Source organism: Molossus molossus, unplaced genomic scaffold, assembly GCF_014108415.1.
Source record: "Molossus molossus isolate mMolMol1 unplaced genomic scaffold, mMolMol1.p scaffold_m16_p_4, whole genome shotgun sequence".
NCBI classification, from domain to species: Eukaryota; Metazoa; Chordata; class Mammalia; order Chiroptera; family Molossidae; genus Molossus; species Molossus molossus.
Genome location: NW_023425377.1, coordinates 76,042,962 through 76,068,805, shown reverse-complemented (window position 1 = coordinate 76,068,805; position 25,844 = coordinate 76,042,962). Strand labels below are relative to the sequence as shown.

At 46.5% G+C, this 25,844-nt stretch overlaps 1 protein-coding gene across 1 annotated transcript in view; it reads right to left on the bottom strand.

Annotated features, from left to right (window-relative positions):
- Positions 1-25,844, bottom strand: part of MUC16 (mucin 16, cell surface associated) — a 143,488-nt gene that overhangs the window by 4,233 nt on the left and 113,411 nt on the right. Inside the window, 27 exon segments of the mRNA XM_036282229.1 lie at positions 80-246; positions 3,213-3,280; positions 3,617-3,780; positions 5,207-5,355; positions 6,193-6,260; positions 6,584-6,714; positions 8,090-8,262; positions 8,428-8,495; positions 8,589-8,710; positions 9,837-9,902; positions 11,168-11,203; positions 12,760-12,932; positions 14,618-14,685; positions 14,781-14,905; positions 17,815-17,850; positions 18,130-18,302; positions 18,719-18,786; positions 18,879-19,003; positions 20,547-20,582; positions 21,066-21,137; positions 21,244-21,416; positions 22,048-22,115; positions 22,350-22,474; positions 22,952-22,987; positions 23,101-23,273; positions 25,259-25,326; positions 25,643-25,764. Of these exon segments, the coding sequence (XP_036138122.1) occupies positions 80-246; positions 3,213-3,280; positions 3,617-3,780; positions 5,207-5,355; positions 6,193-6,260; positions 6,584-6,714; positions 8,090-8,262; positions 8,428-8,495; positions 8,589-8,710; positions 9,837-9,902; positions 11,168-11,203; positions 12,760-12,932; positions 14,618-14,685; positions 14,781-14,905; positions 17,815-17,850; positions 18,130-18,302; positions 18,719-18,786; positions 18,879-19,003; positions 20,547-20,582; positions 21,066-21,137; positions 21,244-21,416; positions 22,048-22,115; positions 22,350-22,474; positions 22,952-22,987; positions 23,101-23,273; positions 25,259-25,326; positions 25,643-25,764 (2,853 nt within the window).

Here is a 25,844-nt window from a genome sequence, read left to right as displayed (position 1 = left end):
AAGCCTCCAGATTTCCAGGAAAGTCTACGGGTGTAGAAGTTAGACCCCCTACTTCTGCCCCAATGACCAGGAGCCTTACCATCCACTAGGACACTGTCCCTGTCCAGGGTAAAGTTCTGCAGTTGGGTGCCATTCTGGGTCAGCTGCAGGAATTCCTCGTAGATGGCAGCTCTGTCCATTTGCTGTGCCAATGGTGAGAAATGACACAGGGAGTCCACTCCAGTGTGGTTGCTGTGGGTGACAGACCTGGAAGCAACAAGGGATGCAGAGGTATCTGAAATTCTGTCCTGAGTCTAGTTTCCCTGTTCTAGGTCCTGCCCAAGAGAACTTTCTGCAATGATGTAAACATTTGGATTTGCACTGTCTAATATAATAATTGTTGACCACAAGTTGTTACCAATCACTTAAAATGTGGCTAGTATGTGTGAGTGAAGAACTGGGTTTCTCATGTAATATAATGTAATTAAATTAAATTTTTTTTCTTTATTGATTTTAGAGAGAGGAAGGAAGAGGGAGAGAGAGATAGAAACATCGATGAGAGAGAACATCAACTGGTCACTTCCTGCATGCTCCCCACTGGGGATTTGGCCCCCAACCTGGGCATGTGGCATGACTGGGAATCAAACCAGTGACCTCTTGGTGCATGCGTCCATGCTCAACCACTGAGCCATACTGGCCGGGCTGTAATTAATTTTTAAATAAATAGCCACAAGGAGAACATTTTTGAAATGTTGAAGTAAGGACTTCTGAAAATCCATAAAAGCAATGAGAATACAGTAAAAATGGTTGAAATCAACTTTTCAAATGTGCACAAATGAACCAAAGGCTTGCAGCAAACTGAGTAGTGTTTAGTTAAGAAGAATGCCTGAGTCATGATAGAGGGAGTTAGTACCGTGGCATTATAGCCTGCACTATCCCCAGTCTGCTCTCACACTGTCTCAGGGACTTCTCAGAACCATGGTAACTGAAAAACAGCAGCCAAGTAGACATAGTGGGTTTGGAGCTCCCTCAAAGATGAATCCCAACTTGTTTTTATTTGACCTGTCTGGTAACCCCTTGAAATATCCCCATTTTCAGGACTTGCCTTTATTTGACTCAGAGCTTACTCAACAAGGAAAGCCTATCCCCAGGGAACTTCCTAAAATTAATCAGTGGTCACTGTTTTGCATTGTAGCTGCATGAGGGAGCAATATTAGTTGAGGCAGGCAAGAGGTGAGCCAAAAACATAAGAGAATAATTGGAGGAATGAGATGTCCATAGTGGGCTTTGAAACTCTCCAATGTATTTGAGGGTTCTAGAAGGCCACAGGAGTGCAGGTCTGGGTGCATGCCCAGGAGAGACTTGAAAAGGTCTTTATCGCTTATTTCTACCTGAAAAAGTTGGCTTAATATGTTAAAAAATTGGTTGATGTAATCCACCATAGCAATAGAATAAAGTACAAATACCATATTATCTCAATACACACACACACACACACACACACACACACACACGAATTTTACAAAACAGGTCTTTTATGATAAAAAAAAATACTCAACAACTGGAGATTTTAAAAAGAAACCTTCTCAACCTGATAAACAGCATCCAAGAAAAACCCACAGTTAATATTATAGTCAGTAGTGAAAGACAAACATTTTTCCCGAAGACCAGGGACAAGACAGTGATGTCTGCACTCATCTCATACATTAATCACATTGTACTAGTTCTAATGAGAGCAATAGGCAACAAAAAGAAATGAAAGGTATCTGGATCGGAAAATAAGATGTAAAACTATTTACGTCTATAGACGATGTGATACTGTATATGGAAAACTCTGAGAAATACACACACACAGAATGTGAATAACATCTCAATAGGTGTATAAAAAATTTAACTGCCACAAGGTTTGTGGCTATACTCCTGGACAACAGGATTAGATTGCTGGGTTTTAATTCATCTCATGAAAGCCCCCATCTTATATGGATTGCGGAATCAGGAGCTGATTTCTTAAGACATGTATTCTACAATCCATATCCCATGAGCCCCAGAAACAGACACTTCCATTTCTGCTGAGGTTTTTTTTTTTTTTTAAATCCTCAGCCAAGGGTATTTTTCTTTCTTTCTTTCTTTCTTTTTTTTTTTTTTGGTGTGCTTTTATTTATTTATTTATTTTTATTTCACAGTGTTTTAATTAATTAATTTATTTTTGTTACAGATGTTTCTCCTTTTTGCCCCACTGATTCCCCCATCCCCCTCCCTCCCCGCCCTGTCCCCAGCTTTGTTGTCCATGTCCACTGTTCACGCATACATGCATATAAGTTCTGTGGTTTATCTCTTCCCCACCACCCCATTCTGGGGATTGTCAGTCTGTACTCCACTTTCATGTCTCTGGGACTACCCCATCCCTCAGACTGTTATGTTCATTATATTCCACAAATAAGTGAGATCATATGATACTTGTCTTTCTCTGTTTGGCTTGTTTTGCGTAGGATAATACTTTCCAGGTCCCTCCATGTCGTCTCAAAGGATAAGAGATCTTTCTTTCTTACAGCTGCATAGTACTCCATTGTGTATATGTACCACAGCTTTTTTATCCATTTGTCTACTGATGGACATTTGGGTTGTTTCCAGATCTTAGCTATTATAAATAGTGCTGCTACGAACATGGGGGTACATATATTCTTTCTGATTGGTGTTTCAGGCTTCTTAGGGTATATTCCTAGAAGTGGGATCACTGGGTCAAATGGAAGTTGAATTTTTAATTTTTTGAGGTAACACCATATTGTTTTCCATAGTGGCTGCACCAGTCTGCATTCCCACCAGCAGTGTACTAGAGTCTCAAGGGTATTTTTCTATTTATCTTCAGATAGAGTGGGAGGGAAAGAGAGGGAGACAGAGAGAAACATCGTCATGAGAGGAACACATTGACTGGCTGCTTCCCACATAATCCCAACCAGGGGTGGGGATGAACCTCAACTGAGGTACATGCCCTTGACCAGAATCAAACCTGCCACGCATTGGTCAGTGGGCTGATGCTCTAACCACTGAGTAAACCAGCCAGGTTTGCTGAGGTATTTTTAAAATAACAGGTCTATATTTCTAGGGCTCTCTTCTATAACAGCTAGAAACTGAGAGATTGTAGCATAGGGACAGATACTCTTACTAAATAAGACAAATGTCCTTTATATAAAAGAGAAGTTAACAGAGTCATCAGGTCCTGATTTGGAACTCACCTGAAGGCCAAAACTTGACAGTCTGAAAAATAACTCTTGATGCTGCTGTTTTGAAAGAGCTGGTTGAGCTGAAAGACAGGGTAATATTTCTTTCATCAGAATCCTGGGCTGGGTGGCCTCAGAGAATGTTCAACCACTGAGAAAACTTCTCCATTTTTTTTTTCTTGGCTCAACAAAGACTAGTAAAGATATGTATATAAAAAAAAAAGAAGTCTTGTTCTAGGGTATGACTTAGCTACATGACCTTGGAACATCTAGTGAACCTCTCTGTGCCTATTTCTTCATTTGTAAGATGGGAATAAGAACGTGTCTTTATAAATTGTTATGAAAGTCACCATCTGACTTCCTAGCATCCACAGGTCAGCCCCTACATGGGGACAAAGTGGACACAAGTCAATTCTCACCGCATGCTCCATACTTCTCTTGTTCCGCTGGTGTGCGGTGGTGCCTGGCTGGGCTATATCCTGGACGTAGCATAGATTGGTGACAGTGAAATTCAGCTGGAAGTGCTGAGGGCTGGGACTGCTTGTTGGTTTGTCTGTTGGCAGATGAACTGATGCCTCTACTTCTAGAATAAAAAGAAAGTATAAAATTTCCATACCCGGGGAAGGTTTTAGCAAGCCAGTCTACTAATTTCTGATAATACATTCTGAACTAGGTTTTTTTTTTTTTTTTATCCTCACCCGAGGACATTTTTCCATTTTTCCATTTTTTGTTCAGATAGACTTGGGGGGGGGGGAGATAGAGATAGAGATAGAGATAGAGATAGAGATAGAGATAGAGAGATAGGGAGAGAGAGAGAGAGAGAGAGAGAGAGAGAGAGAGAGATAGAGAGATAGAGAGATAGAGAGATAGAGAGATAGATAGATAGATAGATAGATAGATAGATAGATAGAGAGAAACATCGATGTGAAAGGGACAAATCGAGCGGCTGCCACCTGCACAACCAACCAGGGCAGGGGACAAACTGCAACCGAGGTACACACCCTTATCGAGAACCAAACCTGGGTCTCTCTGTACCACAGGCTGACGCTCTAACTGCTGAGCCAAACTGGCCAGGGCTGAACTAGGTTTTTTAAGGTGAGTTCCAGAAGACCCTCCATGTACCTGTCGACCTTGAATGTATTCATCTATCTACCTGTTCAACCCCCTTTCCATCAAGGATTGTGAGTTTACTAGGATGTCTGGGAGAGGAGACTGGGCCTCTCTGAAGCATAGCTGGCAAGCACAAGTGACCGCCCCAGTAGGCATCTGTCACACACCTCTGCTGACCTAGGTTCCTAATGTGTCTTGTTTCCTCTGGTCTTCTTCCCCCTCCCAATCCATTCTCCACACAGCACCCAGAGGATGAGCTTTTGAAAGCAAAACTCAGAGTGTGCTGTGCTCCTCCACAAACCATTCCAGTGCCCAAAGACATCCCTGACCACCTCTTTAGCCTCCACTGTCACCTCTCCCATGTCAAAGTGCATTCATAAGCCACAACATACTTCTTACAGCTATCTGTCTCTTCCCATAGGCTAGGTCATATTCTCCATCACATCTTAGTTTTATCATTTCCTTAGGAAAACATTCTAAGACAGGAAGGAATGTGTGTCCCTCCTTGAGGTTCCCACAGGCTCTTGAAAGCCCCTTATAGACATTTTCACAGTGTATCATCAAAACCTATTTACTTGGATTAAATATTAGTTGAATTAATAAAAGAATGAATGACTCACAATTAGAGGGCCTAAGAAGGCAACTCAGGATCCTCCATATTTGGGGCTGGAAAAATTTATGTGTAAAAATAAACATTCCCTTGAGGGTAATTGCTGCACGTTCTCTTCCTACCTCCTGTTGGGTGACCAACTGCCATGAACATGGGTCATCAACACAGGCTTCCAAAAAGTACCACTTTTCCCTCCAGAGCCTATGTCCATTCCATTGCTATTGAGAAGACTCATCCTTCCTCAAAGACCCATCTCCACAAGCCATGAAACCGGTCCCCCATCTTGTACCTGTCACTTGAATATCTGCCAAATGGTAGGTGGCACCCAGCCAGTGGGATGAACCATTGAGGGTCTTGTCTAGAAAGACTTGCTTCACCATGCTGGGGTCTACACTGGAGGAGAACAGTTCCTGGACGGTGACTGACATGGAGCCCAACCTAGAGTCAGAGATCACAGGAACTCAGCTGGCATCCAACACCAGCAGTGTCCCCTGAGCTCCTGCTTAAGGATTCAAAGACCTAGGGGCAAGCTGAGGGAGAGCATCTGGCTGCCTTTTCCCACAGGATGGAGAAGAGCCCCTGACCAAGAAGGGAAGGTTTTTAGGACTTGAGAATAGAAGTAATAACAGTAATAAGCATGAACATCTACTAGGCACCCCTAAGAAGTGATTTACACACTCCCTCACCATCACTGTGGTGGAAGGAATTATTATAACTATTCTCATGTTAAATGCAAAGAAACTGAAGTCTGGAAATATTCAAAGCTCAATATTCAACCTCAATATTCAAAACAATGTGCCAAATGATCCTCTTCTTTAGTGCAGATTTCCTAGTTCCTTGTCCCATACCTCAGAGACCTGGTTGCAAACCCATCTCAGACAGTTCCTGGGCTGTTTACTTTGCTGAGCCTCAGTTTTCCCTTCTGAACAATGGGGACAATCACTGTATCCACCTCAAGGGGCTGTGATGAGAATTAAATGAGATGATCATGCATAAAATTGCTCAGCAGGGAGCCTGGCCATGACAAATCTTATTGGGCTGATTTTGGTTGAAAGTGTCCAGAAGAGGAGAAGGTGGTAGGTTCTAAGGGTTAGTGGCTCCATGACGTTAATCCTTCTCCCACCACCTGAAGATATATGGAAGAAGATGGTATGATCGGTGACAGAGATGGAGGGAGAATGGGCCCCATGTCAGTAACTTCCAGTTCAAAGATGTGCCACAGGAGCTCAGAGCCACAAGCTACCAGCTCAGCCAACGCTTCCAATCTCAACTTACTTCAAGTCAGTAACCAAGCAGGAGTAGAATATATCTTGTAGCTGGCTGCCTCTGTAGAGTTTGGTGACCTAGAATAAAGGGAAGGGAGAGCGGGTGAGATGAGGTCTCTAGGGCTGGAGTCAGCCACTGGAGCCAGTGAAAGAACATAGGCCTTGGGGCAAAGAAGACCTGAGTTCAAATCCTGAGTCTGCCTCCAACTCACTGAGTGACCCCTTTCTGAGCCTCGCTTTGCCCATCTGGGAAATGGGGAAGGCAGCCACAGCTCTACCTCTGGAAACTGAGAGAACTCAGAAAACTTGGATAAAGTAAAGTGCTGAAACACTCACTTAGTTAGAGGAGTGAGGGGGGTACCCAGGGCAAGGAGAGATGAGATGGATGAGAGAGACCATACCTTGTCCTGGATGTCCCTCAGCAGGGTGATGTACTCAGAGGACATGGGGTCTGGATTGCTGAGGTTCCAGTTGATGATGCAGAAATTTAGTTGATACTTACTCTGAATAGATAAATTCTGGGGGGCATAGCCTATGGCCATGAAAAAGGAGGAAAAACATGTGAAGATGCTCAGCTTTTAGCCCAAAAGCATGGTATCACAGAGAGCTTCTGATTTCTCTCAGAATTAGCCAAAATCAGGTCTACAACCTGGGGACTGTGGGGTTTCCAAATGGCAAGTCACCCAAAGAGGAGAAAAACAAGTTTTACAGGGATTCTCCTGAGCTGAGCTTCTCTGCTTGTGCTTATGCAGTTACCACTTGTTGGAATGATTTTCTGCCCTCCTCTCTTCCTGGAAAACTCTTATTCATGCTTCAGAAGCCCAAAGACATGGAGCTCCAGGAAAGCAGGGACCCAGCCATCTATCTTGTTCTTGTCATGACCCAGTGCCTAGCACAAGTCTGGACACATAATATTTTTCAGGAAGTCCTTCTTGACTTGCCCCCTACCCTCATCTCTGATCTCATAGAAAACAGTTATATGGTATTGCTGCAGTTTTTGTGTCCCTAAGAAGTATCCTTGACTATGAGTTTTTCAGGGACAGAAGCTGTGTTTTTTATCTCCATACCCACCCAGCACATGGTTTGGGACAGAACTGTCACACATATGTGTCTGTTAAATGAACGAATGGGAATTGCAGTAGATACCCAGAAATGAGGGGCTGAGATTCTCATCTTTCATTTGTTCACTCATTCATTCATTAATTAATTCACTCACTCACTCACTCACTCACTCACTCACTCACTCACTCACTCCTTGAGTACTACAATGTACCAACATATTAAGAAAGGAGGATGCAGCGCTACAGTAGACACAACCTGATTTTGTAGAGTTGGACAATTAAACAAGTAATTGCAGTAAAGTATGATGTTGGTGTAGTGCCTATCTAGGGACTATGGGCCATGTACAGCAGGTTTCTCATCTTCTGAACTACTACCATTTAGGGCTATGAAATTCCAGGCGATGGGGTTCTCCTGAGTTTTGAAGGATGTTAGCAACATCTCAACCTCTGTTCACTAGATGCCTGTAGCACACTCTCTCAGTTGTGACAATTAAAAATGTCTACAGACATTGCCCAGTGTGTGTGTGTGTGTGTGTGTGTGTAGGGGGGGGGGGTGCAGAATTGTCCCTGGGTGAGAATGACTGGCATAGAGGAACCTCGCTTAGAAGAAACCCTGCCCAATAAATATCATGTGTCTGTAATTTTGACTTTGAATTAAAATTTATTACATTAATTTGGTTAAAGAATTTTATTTTATTTACCTGAAATAACAGGAAATACCCTCCCTATGGAGTCTGGGGAGGGTGTCTCCCAGTCAGAGCTTAGACTGATTTCTTAAAGAGGAAATAAAATGGAACCAAGACATGTGATGATCAATGTAAATCTAAGTTTAGCATAAACACTCACCATTGACAAAGAGGCTGCCCTTGACCAGGGTGTAGGTGCCCATCTGGGTAACATTGTGGGTCAGCTGGCTCAGCTCCAAGTAAAGTTGATCTCTGTCTAGCCCATGGTCCAAGGGATCAGAGAGGTAGGTACAGATGGCATCCACACTGGTGGATGCCCCATCATTCTCAGGCCTGGAGAGAGAGGTTATGGGAACTTTAGAGAGAGAGAGAGCCTGAAACCTCTAAGTGTGGGGACCAGAAAGATGGAGAAGCACCTGAGAGGTCAGTGAGAAGATTGAAAAGGGAATGGTCACCAAACGTGGTCATTACTGGCAAATGCTTGGGAAAGAATCTTACCTGAGGGAGATCAGTCTGCAACCCAAGTAGTAGGGGCCCAGACTGCTCTTCATGAACAAGGATCTGAGCTGGAGAGGAAGGAGGAAGAGGATGAGCAGGGGGTTGAGTGAGGGGCTGGGTAGGATTTACTCCACCAGGAGTTCCTGGGACCAGGGTCTCACCAGGTGCTGCAGAACCTTCTTGGTGGAGTTGAATGTGGCTGAGCCACTGTTCATGTCTGTTGAATACTGGAGGTTGGAGATAGTAAAGTTGAGTGTGAGGGTTTCCAGATTGCGTGATAGAGCTGTAAGAAGAGAAGGGGATATATGGCAGTCATCGAGAGCTGGCCTGAGCCCAGATCAGAGTCTTGCAATCATAATAATCTGTTGTCTTCTCTTCCAGCACCACCACCACCACCCACCAATGTGGTCAAGTTAAAACCATAATCTCCACTCAGTAATATGATATAAACCCACCTGACCCCCAAGTAATACCAATTCCACATGTGGAATGACTCTCATATACATCACTTCTCTCCATCCTCTCCTAGCCCAGTTCTTACCTTCTCTCACCTGGACCACTACCCCCAGCAGGCTCACTGGACACCCTGTCTAAAAGATGCTCCCTACACTGAATACTGGAAGAAATTTTCTTACCTAAAAGTCTCACTATGGTCACCATGCTCTATACCACCCATGCCTCTGTATGGCCTTCAGCATTAGCTTCAAGTTTATTGACCTGGCACTCAAGTCCCCTCCCAAACTGGTTCTTGCCAATCTTTCCATTTCATCTATCCATCTACTCCATATTAAGCTTTGTACTTCAGGCAAACCAAATCCCTCTCAATTCTCTACACTATGCTGTTAGTGCCTATTGACCTTTGCTCATGGAATCCGCCTGCCAGGGAATCCCCTCTCCATGCCCTATTTGCCTAGAGCATTCTTACTCATTCTTTTTCTTTTTAAAAAATATGTTTTTATTTATTTTTTTAGAGAGATAGAAGCATCCTCATGAGAAACATTGATTTGCTGTCTTCCTCACGCCCCCTATTGGGGATCAAGCCCATAACCTGGGTATGTGTCCTGACCAGGAATCAAACCAGGACCTCTTAGTCCACGGGAGGAAGCTCATTACACTGAGCCACACCAGCCAGACCCTACTCATTCTTAAAGGCTCTGTGGGGGTGAAACTCACCAGAAAGCTCTTCCCATTTAAATGTCACCAGATGTCCCTTCCTGAAACATCCCACATTGTGTTATAATGGTCTGATAATCTCATTAGCCTGGAGGCTCCAACAGGGCAGGCATTAAATTGAATTGGTGTAACTGATTTCCCTAAAACCAAATTTCATACTCTAGCTTCCCAGTTCCTGTGTGACAATTGTCTGGTGTTGAACTTTTCTTAGAAAGGAAAGGAGGTTTCTCAAATACCTGTGGTTGCTTCTGGTTGCACAGGTGATGATAAAGTGGGCAGGAAGGTGATGTCTGGCTCAGGAGCTGTAAAAACAGCAGTCATCAGGGAGAGACAGCACTGCCCCTGCAACTCCCAAAGTGGGAAAAGCCCATCAGGCTCTCCTGGGCTCCAGCAGAGGCTGTCCCAGAAAAACCATTCACAGCTGTATCATAAATGAGAGTGACAGAAGGTATGATTGTGTGAGTACAGGGGTGAGCAAACCTGTAAATGAAATTAATTCAAGAGAGTGAGAGTGGGTGAATGATAAAGAGACTGAACAAAGAGGACAGATAGATGGGTGGGTAAAAAATGGACGGACAAATGGGATACCTGGATGGACAGAGGAGGAATGAAAAAAATGAAGGTCAAAGACAAAGCATGAAGAATAAAGAGAAGGAAGAGAAGTTGTAGAGATAGAAGGAAAAAAGGAGGGAGAACAGAAATAGGGAAGGACAAACAGGTGAATGGTCAGAAGGATAGGTGGACAGATGGTCAAAGAGGAGAGAAGAAAAAGCACAAAGAAGAAAAGTTGAGAAATGTATAGAAAAATAGAAAGAAAACAAACAGGTGAATAAGTAGAAGGATGGTTGTCTGGATGAATGAATGGAAGGAAGGAAGAAAGGAGGAAGAAAGGAGGAAGGGAGGAAGGGAGGAAGGGAGGAAGGGAGGAAGGGAGGAAGGAAGGAAGGAAGGAAGGAAGGAAGGAAGGAAGGAAGGAAGGAAGGAAGAAAGGAAGAAAGGAAGGAAGGAGAGAGAGAAGGAGGGAAGGAGGAAGGAAAGAGGGATGGATTGAGAAAGGAAGAGAGAGAGAAGGAAGGATGGATGGGGAGGGAGGAAGGAACAGAAGGAGAAAAGAATGCATCTGAGAGAAGGAGTAACTGGGATAATGGAAGAACAGATGGGTGACAAGATATACAAATGGACACTGGATGAGTGTATGGGCAAGCTTGGCCTAACCCCTGAGCAGCCCCTGAAGTCTGCAGCTTGATGCTGAGGCCCCTGTAAGAGATTTTGTTGTCAGGAAGCATGAACCCAAAGTCACTATCTGACTTCAACCTCTATCTCTGTAGGGAGTTCTTTTTCAAATTTCTTACTGAAACCTGAAGGGATATGGAGATTTAGAAAGCTAATACCATGGAGGCAGGTCCAAAAAGAGGCCAAGGACTCAGCATTCTTCCTCCCATTGACACCTTGGCCCCATTCAGAAGAATGACCTGAGTTTGGGGCAAGCTCTCTTTGTCAGAGAGGAGAAAAGTTTGGCTCAAGACCCATGGAGGCTGAAATGGGCACTAGAGGCAAAGGCACATACTTGTAGGAGGCTCGTCCGGACCATGTTCATTATAACCTGGAAACAAACAAGTCACATGTAAGGGGAGGTGAAAGAACAATCCCAGGTATTCCATGCATTTGGCCATGCGGGGCTCCTACCTGGATTCCTTTCCCTGTGTGTACCAGGTGAGCATCTATGCATCTTCTAAGATGAGACTCAAGTGTCATGTCTACTATAAAGGTTTTCCTGATCTTTCCATTAAAAATATCCCTTTCCTATCTACCTATCCAGCATGCTCCCAACAAGAGACTCACACATTTATTCTCCCACATGTCCATACTCTCCAGTCTTCCCTTCCACCCTCCCTCCCATCTATCCCTCCATCCACTGAATGCTGCATTTATTGAGGCTTACTGTGTCCCAAGTTCCATTACATTTGCAGAATACACCCTGAACAAAACAGTCTGCCCCACTGGAGCTTACATGAGGACAGGCTGTGCATGTGGCCCGCCTGTCTCTGTCCATGGTGCCAGGCACAGTCCTGGCTCACAGTAGATGCTTGGTAAATGCTGAGTGAGTGAACAAAATGAAGCCTATATGTTGCATTGTTTCCAAGCGGGGAAATCCTAAGGGGGCCCCTGCAATGGCCAAGGCAAAGGCAACAGATGTGAACTCAGAACACCAAGCCCCAGATGGGCCACAAACCTACTGTGGGTATGTGCAGGTCTCTTCCACTGTACTTCTGCTTCCCTGCTTGCTAAAGTGGGAGTCATCAAGGACCAGAATGTCTCCCCGGCCATCTGATGGGGCCATGGCAATAAGAAAGTGTGAGTTGCCAAGTACCATTTCCAGATTGTAGACGGAGGAGGGAAGCTGAGTTATTCCAATCAACCTACCACGGCCATGCTTTGTCTCTCAGAACCCCATATGAGGGTCACCCTCTTAAACGCTGTTGCCTCCTGGATTCTAGGCTGATGGCCAGTGTGTCTGAAGCTTGGACCCCCTGTAAGGGTGGTGAACCTTTTTTCTGCCAAGGGCCATTTGGATATTTATAACATCATTTGAAGGCCATACAAAATTATCAACTTAAAAATTAGCCTGCTATATTTGGTCAGGCTAATTTGGTGAGGTGTGTGATGTTAGCTGGTACTGATTTTGTAGGCTTCATACAGCCTGCGGGCTGGACGTTCCCCACCCCAGCTAGATGTTCAGAGTGCCTGCCTTCCTTCCTGGCACAGGGCCCCGACCCAGGACAGAAGTCTATCCTTGGTCTATGGTGAGAGAAGAGCAGGGAGAGGAGAGAGATGTGGAATATCCTTTCCCCAAATATCTCCTAGAAAAAATGGCATTAGATGTTGACAATGGGGGATCATGACCTGGCTTCAAAACTCTCAAACTACCACCCACTTGGGAAAATTACTTAACCTTTCTAAGCGTCAGTTTATTCATTTGTAAAATAGGTTTAATCAAAGATCAGCCTTACAGGGCGGCTGGTGAGGGGAGGGAGAAGAATCAGTGTGGAGTAGAGATTCACACCCGAGTTTATCTCAACTTTTCCCCTAGAGAACTGGTAAATGGGAACCCTCTGGAGTCAGGGGTGGTCCCAGTGAAGTGGGCGGAGAACTGCTGACCATTGAGGTAGAGGCTGTCCTTATCCAGAGAATAGGGGCCCAGCTGAGTGATGCCATGGGTCTGCCGGCTCAGCTCATAGAACACCTGCTTGGCAGGCAGCCCTGGACCGCTGGGGAGCTGGCGGTAGGTGCAGACAAAGTCCACCCTTGTCTTGGCGCCATTCTTCAGAGACCTGGGAAAGAAGAGGTTGACCTTTGGGGGATGCAGTTCACTTGGCACCTCTTCACCTGTGGTGACTGCACACCTCAGATCCTGTGTTTCAGCCTTGTTAAGCCTTTTACAATTTCTCTACATGGCCACACTCTCTCGCCTCAGGATCTTTGCACTTGCAGAGAATTCTGTCTAGAAGTCTCTTCTCTTCTCTGCTTACCTGGACAATTGCCTGGTCATCTTTCAGATCTCAACTTAGGCACCTCTTCTTCCTCCAAAACCCTCCCAGGAGGGTCAGGGACCTCTTCTGTTTCCCACCATACCCTGTGATCCCCCCATCACAACCCTGGTCACCCACTATGTGAGCATATATTATTTGTCCCTGTTCCCTCCAGATGGTGACCTCCTAGTGGGACAGTCTAGTTCATTGCTATTGTGCTGAACTTCCAGCACTTATCACATTGTTTGTTCCATGTAAAAACCAAAGTCCTAATGAATTAATAAGTAAAATGTGATAAATACATGCAATGGAAATTATTCAGACTTAAAAAGAAAGAAAATTCTGCCATGCTACAACATGGATAAATCTTAAAGACCTATGGTAATTGAAATAAGCATCACAAAAAGACAAATACTGCATACTTCTATTCATATGAGATACCCCAAGTAGTCAGATTCATAGAGACAGAATGTAGAATGGTGGGTGCCAAGATTGGGGATAGAGAGAAATGGGAAGTTATTGTTTTGTGGATGCAAAATTTAAGTTTTGCAAGTTCTGAAGATTGGTTTCACAGCAATGTGAATATACTTACTACTACCAAACTGTATACTTAAAAATAGTTCAGATGGTAAGTTTATGTTATGTGTACTTTACCACAATTAAAAAACATCAACTTCTTTCAAGACTCTCCATGGTGTAGACCTTGATGATATTTCAAATTTCATCTCTTTCTCTTATTCTCTATCTGCTCCAGCCATATCAGCCTCCTTGCTGTTCATAGAACTTGCCAAGTTCATTCTTACAGCAGGACCTTTGCACATGCTGTCCTCTCTGCTTGAAACAATTTTCAGGGCCAAATTCTTCTTGCCAGTTGGGACACAACTCAGAGGTCACCACCACAGAGAGGCTACCCTTTTCCCCTGGGTAAAGCTCCTTTCCTATCACTCTCTACTTATTTATGCTTCACATCACATTATCACATTTGAAAGCACTTCATTTCAATACTTATTCTCCTGATTCCTGTCTGTTTTGTCCACTAAATGAGGGTAGAGTCAGTGCTTGTCTTGTCAGTGTGATATCTACCACCTGCCTCAGAGGTGCTGTACCATCATGTTAGTTGAATAAAAATGTGAATCGAGAAGTACTTCATAAATGCCAACAGAACAAAAACTGACCCAGAGACATGAGAGTAATTGCCCAATCAGTACAGAGTTTTGCTTGGCATGATGAAAAGTTTTGAAACTAGATAGTGATGATGGGTGTACAACATTGTGCATGTAATTGATGTCACTGAAGTGTACACTTAAAATAGTTTAAATTTTGTATCTATATGTATTTTATCATAATATAAAAAATTAATAATGTAATATTTTTAAAATGGATGCAGAAAAGGACCCTCCACAAATAGCCTGCCGCAACCAAGGACAATCCCTACAAGCAGAAGTCCATGTCCTTTGGTGGTGGCCTATAGAGGGGAGTGTTCTCACCTTAATGAGGTGACCTTGCAACCTTTATATCGGGGACCAAGGCTGCTCCTCCAGAACAACTTGCTGAGCTGGAGAGGAAGGAGAAAGCCGTTGTTGGTCAGAGGCAGGCAACAGTTCCTGTGATGGGTCATGGAGAGGGGTGAGGAGTAAGTAGGGCTCTCACCAGATGCTGCATGAGGGTGTTTGTGATGTTGAACTTGAGGGAGCCATGATGGCCCATGTCCGCTGAGTAGCGCAGGTTGTTGATGGTGAAATTCATCGTGAATAGCTCTTCACTGACCTCCATAGCTATGGTAGGTGCAGAGAGAGCCAAGACTCAGCGAGGTTGAGGGGGTCCATTGTCTACTTAAGAGTGGGGATTCATGGGACCCATGTCCTTCTCCTAATAAGACTGAGGGTCACTTGTTAATGGAGATGACTCCAGCAGTGAATAAGAGCAGGTTTAATGATGTGGGGGCATCAAGATGGGCCATTTCTACCCGGTGCAGGAGTGCAGGGCTCTGTGAAAACACTGTGGCTTTGAACTTTCCCAGGGAAAAGTCTCCAACTTGCCACACTGATGGGGAACTGATGACCCCTGATATTTTTATTCATATTCTCTCTGCTCCCCATCTCTACCTTTGTCTCTCTGTGCCTCAATCTCTCTCTTTCTTTCGATGATAGATAGAGAGATTTATATCTAAATCTCTATTTATATCTACGAGAGTGGCTGGCTTTTAAAACTACTGCATATAAGATTGGCATACTTGGTTGTGAGGGCAGGAGATGTATCTATCATCTCTCCTGCCATTACAACCAAGTATGTCAAACTTCTATGCATCAATTTAGAAAGTTTAAAAATCCTAGCAGCTAAAACCAACCTCTCCATACTTCAATTTACTCAACTATAAGATCAGTTAATAATGATTTCTACTTCAAAGGTTATGATAAGGTTTAAACAGGTTAATTTTTGTAGCGTGCTTAAGCACAGTGCTGGGCCCAGAGTAAACACTGTGTGAAGATTATTACAGAAAATTAATAAGCAAATATTTTCTTACTATGTTGGAGCTTTTTATATGGATAAGTATAAGTTGGGTACTAGAATAACCCACATTAAATAAAAGAGGAAACCAAAGTAGAGAAATGATCGTTTTCCCAGGGTCACATGGCTGAGAGGAGTCTGGTTTGAACTCCAGGCCTTAATTGTGACCATCCCTGTTGTGCTCTTGCTCAGACTCATGCATCTAGTACAATGTTAAACAGTTGGGATGACCTACGTAGACCCCAGTAGAAGTAGAACATATGATGCAGGTAAGACCAGCAGCCCCATGGCTTGACTCTACAATAGGTAAGCAATGCAGGGGTTGAATACTTATTTAAGAAAAAACTCTGGGGAAGAAAGCTTCCCTTCCCTCTTTCCTCCCTCTCTCTACTCTACTCATCACTCCTTCATGGCTTCCTTCTGTCCATATTTCCTTCTATCTTTCTGTCTATCTGTTCACTCATCTATGGGATCTTCCTACCTTTCTTCCTTCCTCCCTCCATTTCTTCCTTCTACCTTCCATCCATCCATCCTTTCAACCATCATTCCTTCTTAGCTACCTCACGCTTCTCTTCTTTACTTCTTCCCGTTTATATCTCCTATGTATCCTTCTATTCATCCTTCCTCCCATACCCTTTCTTCCATCTATCCATCCATCTTTTATTTCTCCCATCTCTCTTCTTCCTTCCATTTATTTTATACATATTTTATTCCTCCTTTCTCTTTTTCTATCATTTCTTTCCTCCATCTGCTCATCCATCTTCTCTCCTTGCCTTCTTTCATTCATCACCTCTTCCTTTCATCCATCCACCCGCCCACTCACCCACCCACATCCATCCATCCATTTTATGTTCCCTCCATGGGCATTGAATTGTTCCTATAATGCTCCAGGAACTATTCCAAGGACTGGATAATGATAAACAAAACACAGTCAATGGAGCTGACTTTAGCTCATTTTTTCTAAAATAATTTAGGAAAAGATGGTTGTTATTGGACCTCAGGAGCCCAGAACCCTGTCATGGTTTGGAAAAAGTAAAGGAGGCCCGTGATGGACCCAAGGACAGTTTGAGAAAACACTCCTAATGTAAGGGCAGTTATCTCTTAAAAACCTACCATGTTTTCATTGCAGTGCTTTAGATGCCAAGAGAGTTTGGCCCATACACTGAAACATAGTAGGTGTGCACCGAAAATAAGCATGTCTTTTGGGATAAATTAACTCATAATGGAGAGTTAGAGCATAAGCTTTGGAGCTACGGGAACTCTGGGTTCTATTATTTACTTGCCCTGTGGGCTGGCAGCCTCTCTGAGCCCAAGTGCTCCCATCTGTAAAATGGAACTAAGTCACATGGTTATAGTGCGAATGGAAGGACTGAGTGTATATGTTTTGGGATACATTGTGTCCTCCCTCAAAATTCATACGTTGTAACCCAACCACTGCCTCTGTAAGTGACTGTATTTGGAACAGGGCCTTTAAAGAGGTAATTAAATTAAAATGAGGCCTTTAGTGGGGCGGGGGTGCTCATCCAATCTGACTGATGTCCCTATAAGGAGAGGGGATTAGAACACACAGAGAGACCTCAGGAATGTGTGTGCAGAGGGGCCGTCATGGGAAAGGCAGCAGGAAGGCGGCCACCTGCAAGCTGAGAAGAGAGGCCTCGGAGGAAACCAGTCCTGCCTGCAATTTGACCTTGGACTTCCAGCTTCCAGGGCTGTGAGAAAATAATCCTGTCATTCGAACCCCCCAGTCTATGGTGTTGTGTTATGGCAGCCAGAGTGACTAATCCAGTATGTAATTTAGATGGTGCCTGGAAGGTAGTAAGTTGAAATAAATGTTCACTAGACATCAATGAACAACGGGTGTAATACAGATGTTGAGAAACTCTGATAACAACAAAGATATGAATGGAAGGATAAGAAAAGACTACCAAAGGCAGGGTTTTAGAAAAACTAAAGTAAAAACCACATGAGGGTCAGAATGTGGTGGGGAAACGTATCGGTGTCTAAGATTTTCTCACCCTGGGCTGGAATGCTCCACCAGAACCCGGGAGAAAGAGAAGGGATGAGTTAGGGGCCCTTCAGATGTTCCCCTCACCAAAGACAGAAGGTGAAGGAGAACACATACTCCACAAACTAAAGTGAGAGTGAGACCCAAGAACTTGGGGCCAGAAATACTCACTGGTGGGAGTCAAGGCTGTGGCTCCATAGATGTAACCTGTAGACAGAAGGCGAGAGGAACTGAGTGAGAGCTGGGTGAATATAAAAGATGAAGGCAAAGGGACTGTTTGTGATAAAAGCAGAGGGAAGAGACAGTGGAGAAATATTCGAGGAGGAGGCAACCAGCTAACAAGATTGAAGGTGGCGGGGCCCAGTGATTACCTCATCACAAGGAAGACTGAACCCAGAACAGATGGAGAAAAGCTCGCTTTAGAGAAATGGAGGCACCGCAGAGCCCTGACTGGGAAAGAGATCTGGCTGCAGCTAAGCCCCTCACCATTGACATGAAGACTGTTCCTGTCCAGAGTGAAGGAACCCAGCTGGGTGACACCGTGGGTCTCATGGCTCAGCTCCCAGTACAGCCGCTCTCTGTCCAGCCCGGGGACCGCAAGGTCAGAGCGGTAGGTGCAAATGATGTCCACTCCAGTGGCTGCTCCATGTTTCTCAAGCCTGGAGAAGGAAGGATGTGAGTTATGGAATACAGAGGGGTGTGGAAAGCCGTACAGTGGAAGGAGTAGTATGAGAGAGTGCTGATGGGGTAGCTCTGAAGCCCTGTCAGGGCTCACCTAAATGTCTCTCATCTGAGACAAACTCTTACAATTAGGTACAGAAAACATTTTAACTAGAGTTTGCAGACAGGATGCAGTAGTTCTCTATTGGAGAAGCTTCACTGAAAACAAAATGTTCTCTGAATTACGTGAACTATAAATATGATGCCTCATTTCTAAGCCTTGAAGGAGGCATGGAAGCATCATGGAGGGTGCTGGAGGCCCGCAGTGCCAAGGGCATGCCCAATAACTGAGCCCTGCTGGCTGGTGCATGAAGGTCCACCTGACCTGATAAGTTACTCTATCTAAGGGTCTCACCTGAGCGAGGCCAGTCTGCAGTCTGAATAGAGGGGGCCGACACTGGTCTTATTGAGCAAGAGCTGCAGCTGGAGGGGAAAAATGGGGGATGAGCAGAAGGACCAAGAGGCTGTGGGCAGGCATAAAGTGGGGCTGGTGCTGGTCATCGAGGGGCCCTCACTTGCTGCTGTAGGATACTCTCAGTGGAATTGAACTTCAAGGAAGCTGGGTACCCCATGTCCTCTGTGTACCGCATGTTGGTGATGGTAAAGTTCAGGGTGAAGAACACCAGGGTAGGGCCAGTAGCTGCAGTAGGGGAGGAAGAGAAATATGTCACCTGGGAGCACAGTAAACTGCAGGGGTGTCTGGGTTCTAATCATGGGGCACCAGCAGTGGACTAAGTACCGCCGTGGACTGCAGGAGCTGAAGGAGAGCACGTTATGGAATTGCTAAGACATCGGGAACATTCACTCATGTATTCAGTGAGTATCTACTGAGCGTCTACTGTGTGAGTGTCTCTGTGCTGGGCTCTGTGGCTCAGAGATGAATAGGACAGAGTCTCTCACTGTTGTGACCAGAAGAGGGGCCAGAGCATTATGATGCAGGGCAGCCGGAGATGTGCCACTCAAAGACAGACACGCCATCAACGACCAGGAAACGTTCTCAGTGGAAGCATCATTTCTGGTGTTACCAAAGGCAGAGTAAGAGTGAGGTGACAGGAGCTGAGCAGGAAAGACTGCAGCCTGGGTAAAGGCCTGGCAGGAGGACCGGGCCATTGTACTCAAGGAACTTGAAGTCCCATCACTGTGACCATGGGGGAGTGTGACCTGAGACTGGAGGGAGCCTCTGCGCCCAGGAAGGGGGGCAGTGACTATGCAGCAAGGAGTCTGGGTGTGACTGATAGAGCAGGTGGCCATCCAAAGATTGTCAACAAGACAGGAATTACATAGACAGAGGTACACTGGGAGGGATGTTGCAGCTACTGTGTGGAGGTCAGAATGGAGGCAGCTGCAATCATCCCAGCAAAAACTGCCTGAATAAGGGCTTTGTGATGCTGATGCAAAGAAGAGAAGGACTCGTGAAATGTTTCACATGGAGAGGAGATGATCTGGTGACAGGTGGAGGTGGGAGGTGAGTGAGAGGGCAGGTCAGGTTTAGCGCCTGCGTCTCTGTCTTTGGTGATGAGGAAAGAAAGCAAGTTTGGGAAAAGATGATGACTTAGGGTCAGAGACCAAGGTGCTGGGCTGAATGATGTCCAAGAGGTGGGTGGACTAAGGGTCAGAGCAGCTGTGTGGTGTGGGCTGGACTCAGGGTTTGGATTCTGAGCAGCTGGACCCTAAGGAGCTATTGGGGGGGGGTCCCTGAAGTCCACAGAAATGAGTGAGCTCCCCCTGGGAAGGTGAGTGAGCAAAAAGAGAAGTATCTAGTATGGGTGATTTTGGGGAGAGGATTTGGTGCCTCCTACCTGTGGGCCTATTGGAGGGGGATGGAGCCAGAGAAGTGAAGTATGTGGATGTCACAGAAACTGAGGGAAGAAAACAGGAATAAATTCCAAAGTACACTGTTACCTTAAGGGAATGGTGGCATTACTGGTGGTTCTAGTTATAGAAATGTGTACCTCTTTCTATGCACCATTTATCCTGGGGTCAGTTGGGTGGGGAGTGGGGAGGAGGGGTGACTCCTTACGTCCCCAGTTTGACCACATTTCTATGCATAACCTCTGGACTCCTTCCCGTCCAAATTGGGGTGGTGGGAGGGGTAAAAGGAGGGAAGGTTTGGCTGTTTAAGCAGCTCCTATTTTTAGGGACAGGGCAGGAATCACAGGTACACAGAAGCCTGAAATACTCACTATTGGAGGTGGTGGCCGAGGCCAAATGGGTGTAACCTGTAAAGAGAGGGAGAGATGATGAGGAGGGAGGAAGGGGGAGATGTTCAATATAAAGGCAAATTGGCCACTGGAGAGATGGCCGCTGGACTCACTGCTGGAGTTCATGAGAATGAAGACAGAGTACTCACCTGGAAGACAAAATCCACCCTCCCCACTCCAGAGTCACAAAAGCCTTGCTCAAATCCCTCTGCAGTGAGAGTCTGAACTTGGGCCAGAAGCCTGCTGCCACAGAGCCTACTCAGTGGAGAGGAGGAGACCCAGCTCCCACACGGCCCCTCACCACAGATGTAGACACCTGCATGACAGATGCTGGGGAGGAAGCACCCAGGCGCTTGGCGGGCACATCATCATTCTGGAGATGCCAGGGAGAAGGTACTCCAGGACTCTATGGGTACCGGCCCCCACTTCTCCAGGCTGAAGGTGAGGTGGAGGTGGAGAGTGAACTCCTAGTTCCTTACATTCCTAAGGGCTGGGACTCACAGGGTTGTAGAGACTTTGGAACAGCAGAATACTCACTACTAGGGGTGGTAGTCTGGGTCCTGTGGGTGTAACCTGTGAAGGTAGGGAAACAGCGAGGTGGGGGCGGGACCAGGGAAAGGGGCCGTGGAGGGGGAGGATGCGGCACAAACTGAGAGTCAAAAAGGTGGCAGTCCCTCACCGTTGATGTAGAAACTGTCCTGGTCCAGGGTGTAGGGGCCCAGCTGAGTGAAACCACGAATCAGCAGGCTCAGCTCCTGGTACAGCTGCTCCCTGTCCAGCCCAGGGACCACAGGGTCAGGACGGTGTGTGCAGACGACATCCACTCCAGTGGCTGTCCCAGCCTTCTTGGGCCTGGTGAGGGGGGGTTAGGGGGATGATAATAAACGAAGTGAGTCCCTAGGTAGGGGTTCTGAGATTCCTGTGGGCAGGACAGGAAGGAGCCGCAGGAAATGAGGAGGCTGGTGGAGAGGTGAGAAGTCGGACTTAGATTCTCTGAGCTCACCAACTGTGGCCATCGCCACACTGTGAGCAGAGTCAAAGGGTGGGACATTGTTAAATTTCAAGGCAGAACCTGCATCCCTAAGGCCTGGGGACAGGAAAGTTCATACTTGAGACATGTCTAGAGATGGAGTTCGGGATGAAAGCAACTGGAAAAGACACACTTGTCTTGAGAAAAATGCTGGAAACAGACTTGAAAACCCAAAGGAAATGCTCTCACTGGTCAAAGGGAGGGAGGAAGAAATTCAGAAGAATGACCAGGCTAAAGGCTCAATCCTGCTGATAAGCTCTGCAGGATCTGGGGACAATTGGTGGGGGGAGATAGAATCAGAAGAGGCATTGGTCCTGGATCCAGTGCCTTCTGAATTCCACCTCTTTTAAGGACATAGATGGGGTTGGGTGGGGGGTTGGCCATGAAAGCAGAACAAACTCCTCAGATGCGGAAGCACCAGCAACTAATCCAGATGGCTATTCAGGGTCTCACCTGAGGCGGGCCAGTCTGCAGCCTGAATAGAGGGTGCCCACACTAGTGTTCCTGAACAAGGGCTTGAGCTGTGGGTGAGGACAAGAGAAGTAAATAGATGGGCTGAGAGGCAGGGGCCAGAAGGTCATCTATTTTTGGGACAGGAGTGATGTGTGCAGGGCTACCACTGATGGGCAGTGGGCAAGACGGAGTTTAGGTAAGTGGCTTCAATGAGCAGGGCAGGGAGAAGTGGGTGGGCTGGCATCAGTGTGCTGGGCAGAGGTTAGGTGGGCAAGGTCTGGCCTCATGGGCAGGGCCTTCACCAGGCGCTGCAGAAACTTCTCGGTGGTGTTGAATTTCAAGGAGCCTGGAGGCCACATGTCCGCTGTGTACTGCAGGTTGGTGATGGTAAAGTTGAGGGTGAAAGGCACCAGGGGTGGTCCTGTTGCTGTAGCAGAAGAGGAGAGGTCACACTGGGTCAGGCCTGGGATGGATATAGGGGCAGGGCCTGGGCCATGATCCTGAGACCAGTGGCCATTTCACCGGAGACACAGTGATGGTTGATGAACTTGTGGCCTAATTTCAGAAACACCAGTGTGGATGTTTGACCATCACATACAGTGAAGGAGGGAATAGTTTGGAAGCTACCCAGCTTTGAAGGAGACAGTGTACAACCTAACCTTATTATTTATTTCAATTCAGCTGCTAACTTTCCTCCACTCATCCACCCAACCATCATTGAGTGGCCACGTCTCTGCATCCAGCCAACAACACAGAGGTGATTCACAGCTGAGTCCTATTGCAAGGACTTCCCAGCCCATGTCCCTGACCTCCTCCCTCCCTGGGAGCTGCAGACTCAGGCAGGGGCCTGTCGCTTTCTTCCCTGGTGGGGTAGTGGGGCTTCTGAAGGCTACTCAGTACTCACCACTGTGGGTAGTTTCTGAAGTCTGGTGGGTGTAACCTGCAGAGGGAGGGGGAAAGAGAGAGATGTTGGATGCGGGGAAGGAATAAAAGGCACACAGGGGGAGAATGAGGGCTCAGCAATACAGCAAAGCAGAGGTGGCCACTGCTCACCATCGACCCAGAGACTGTTCTGGTCCAGGGTGTAGGAACCCAAGTTGGTGACACCTTGGGTCAGTCGGCTGAGCTCCCAGTACAGCCGCTCTCTGTCCAGCCCAGGGCCTGCGGGGTCAGGGCGGAGGTTGCAGACTGTGTCCACGCTGGTGGCTGCCCCATCTCTCTCAGGCCTGTGGAGGAAAGGACGCAGAGGCAGAGACAATGAGGACCCGTCTGTGGAAGGTACTGGAGAACACTGTGGGGGCACCACAGGGAATGTTAGAAGTGGTGGCTCTTGTCAACAGGACCTGGAATGCTGTGTCATCCCCCACTGAGTGCATCTGCTCCACACTGTAAAAACTGTTCCCCAAGAGGCCACCTTCTGAGTCCAGGACTCTGCTCATTGACCTCCTGCCGTTTACAATCCATTCTATGCAGCCAATTCTCACTCTGAATGGAAATCTGTCCTTCGTAGACATTTGCTGAAATTCTTCCTTGGCTCCCGGCTGTCTATGGGTGAAGCCTCAATGTCCCAACATGCACATTAGGACATCCAAGGCCTGCCTTGCTGCCTCTCCGTCTTCCTTCTCACAGGTGGGTGTCCCTGCTCTGCATGTCCTCCTCTAAACTGCTTCCCCACCTTTTCCCTCTCCCTGCAACACTCCTCCTGGCCCAGAGCTGTCGGCTGGCCATCGCTTACTGCTCTCTGGGTCTGGGGTTCCATCTCAGCTCCTCCTAGGTCCTACACTTCCCTCGCTCAGAACTTTAATGGTGTCAATGCTGTCACTGGGCCTCCGTTTCTCATCTATAACATGGGTGTAAGCATGGTATCCATGGGTATCGTGTGAGAATTAAATATGTTGATATTAGCAATATGTGAGGAAAAGTATAATTAATATGTATACACATTTGCATATAATTAACACTACGGCACTATTCTTGGTGACAGAGCCTATGCTTTGGCCCTCATCAAGTTTTTGGAACAGAGCACTAAGCTTGGCATATACTAGGGGCTCAAGAAATGTTTGTGAATGAAAAAAAAATGTGTGGAACTCCAGGCCAGAAGATTGGAGAGGCCACTTTGCTGTGGGGGCATCAGCACCCTAGGCTGGGCTCCAAGGAAGATGACTTCATTCCATCCCTCTTCATTCTGGCACCTTAGAAAGAAAATCTTTTCTCAAATTCTATTTTGGAGGCTTGGAGAGTTATTTTGGGGAGAGGGGCACTGAGGCTCAAAGCTCCTAGAGATGCCAGGATGGAGCAGGCCACACATGCTTGGGAGCCCCCATCCCTAGATGACCCAGGGCGAGTTCCACATCTCTGCACTGGAAGGGAGCAGAGAATCAAGGCAGGGCTGATGTGGAACGAGAATGAAGCGATGGTTCTGCACACAGAAAAGAGGTAAAGAAAGCTTAGTGAGCAAAGGCCTGGGCTCTGAGGAGGCTGGGCTTCAGTCCTGGTTGAATTGGCTCTTTTCGCAGCTATTGGGTCTGGGGAAGTTCCTTAAATTCTCTGTGCCTGAATGTTTCATCTATAAAATAGTGATATTAATTATGATGTTCAAAGGGTTTTGGGAGATGCTGTATGCAAATCATTTAAATGTCCCGTCCCACTAAATTTGCACTCCCAGGGGACATTTGGTAATGTCTGGAGACAGTTTTAGTTCTGCATTGGGACATGGGACATCTAATCCAGGGTGGCTCCAGCACCTACCTATCCATTGAGGTTTCATTTCTTTACACATGGACAGTCACTGGAAGTGCCAAAGGAACAGCCCTTCAACTGCCAAGAGCTTTCTTGCAAAAAAAAAAAAAAAATGCCCAGTGCTGCCCTGCTGGCAGGCTGTTTCCTGTCCACATCCTTCTAAGAAGAACGGTAGTGGGGCATGTCCCATTCAGGGCTGGCAAGTCTGGCTGTCTGACGGATGATCTAGGTGAGCAGAGCACAGGACTAGCACTGGGGCTGGGACTACGGTGAGGCAGGCACAGCTCCCAGATACAACATTTAAGGGTGTGCTCTCAGGATTGTGCAGGCACAGGGTTTAACACCTGTGGGCAAGCATCTCCTTAAATTCTGTGCTCTAGGCACCCCTCTTCCCATGGCTTAGTCCAGGCCCTGGCCAGCCCCACAGCCCACATCTGACTACACCTCTGAAGGCAAGACAAAGAGGTCTCACCGTAGCGCGGTCAGCCTGCAGCCAGTGTAGCGTGAACCGATGCTGCTGTTGGTGAACATGGGCTTGAGCTGAGAAGGAAGGAGTGGTAAAACAGAATCATCATGTAAAACACAATGTTTTAAAATAAAACAACAGCTTCCTAATCTTCTCATTCCACATTTAACTCTCAGAAGGACGCTTTGGGACAAGTGCTTTTATCGTCTCAGTTATACAGATGAGGAAGCAATACGAGACTAATTGCTGCTCCAGTCACATCACTTGTGTGTGGCAGTTCCACGTTTTGAACCCGGACCTGCCTGCGTCCCAGCCCTCCACAGCCTCCAGAATTGTAGCAAGGGGGTGGGGTGGAAGTTGGAGAGAACATGGGTAACAGGGGGCTCTCACCAGATGTTGTAGAACTGACTCTGTGTAGTTGAACTTCGCAGAGCCTGGCTGCATGTCCTCTGTGTGGTGCAGGTTGGTGATGGTGAAGTTGAGGGTGAAGGGCACCAGGGCAAAGCCAGCAGCTGCAGTGGGGAGGGTGAGGAGAGGCCATGACTGAGACAGTGTTGGACCAGATGTGAGGCAAAGGGTCACTGGAGCACAA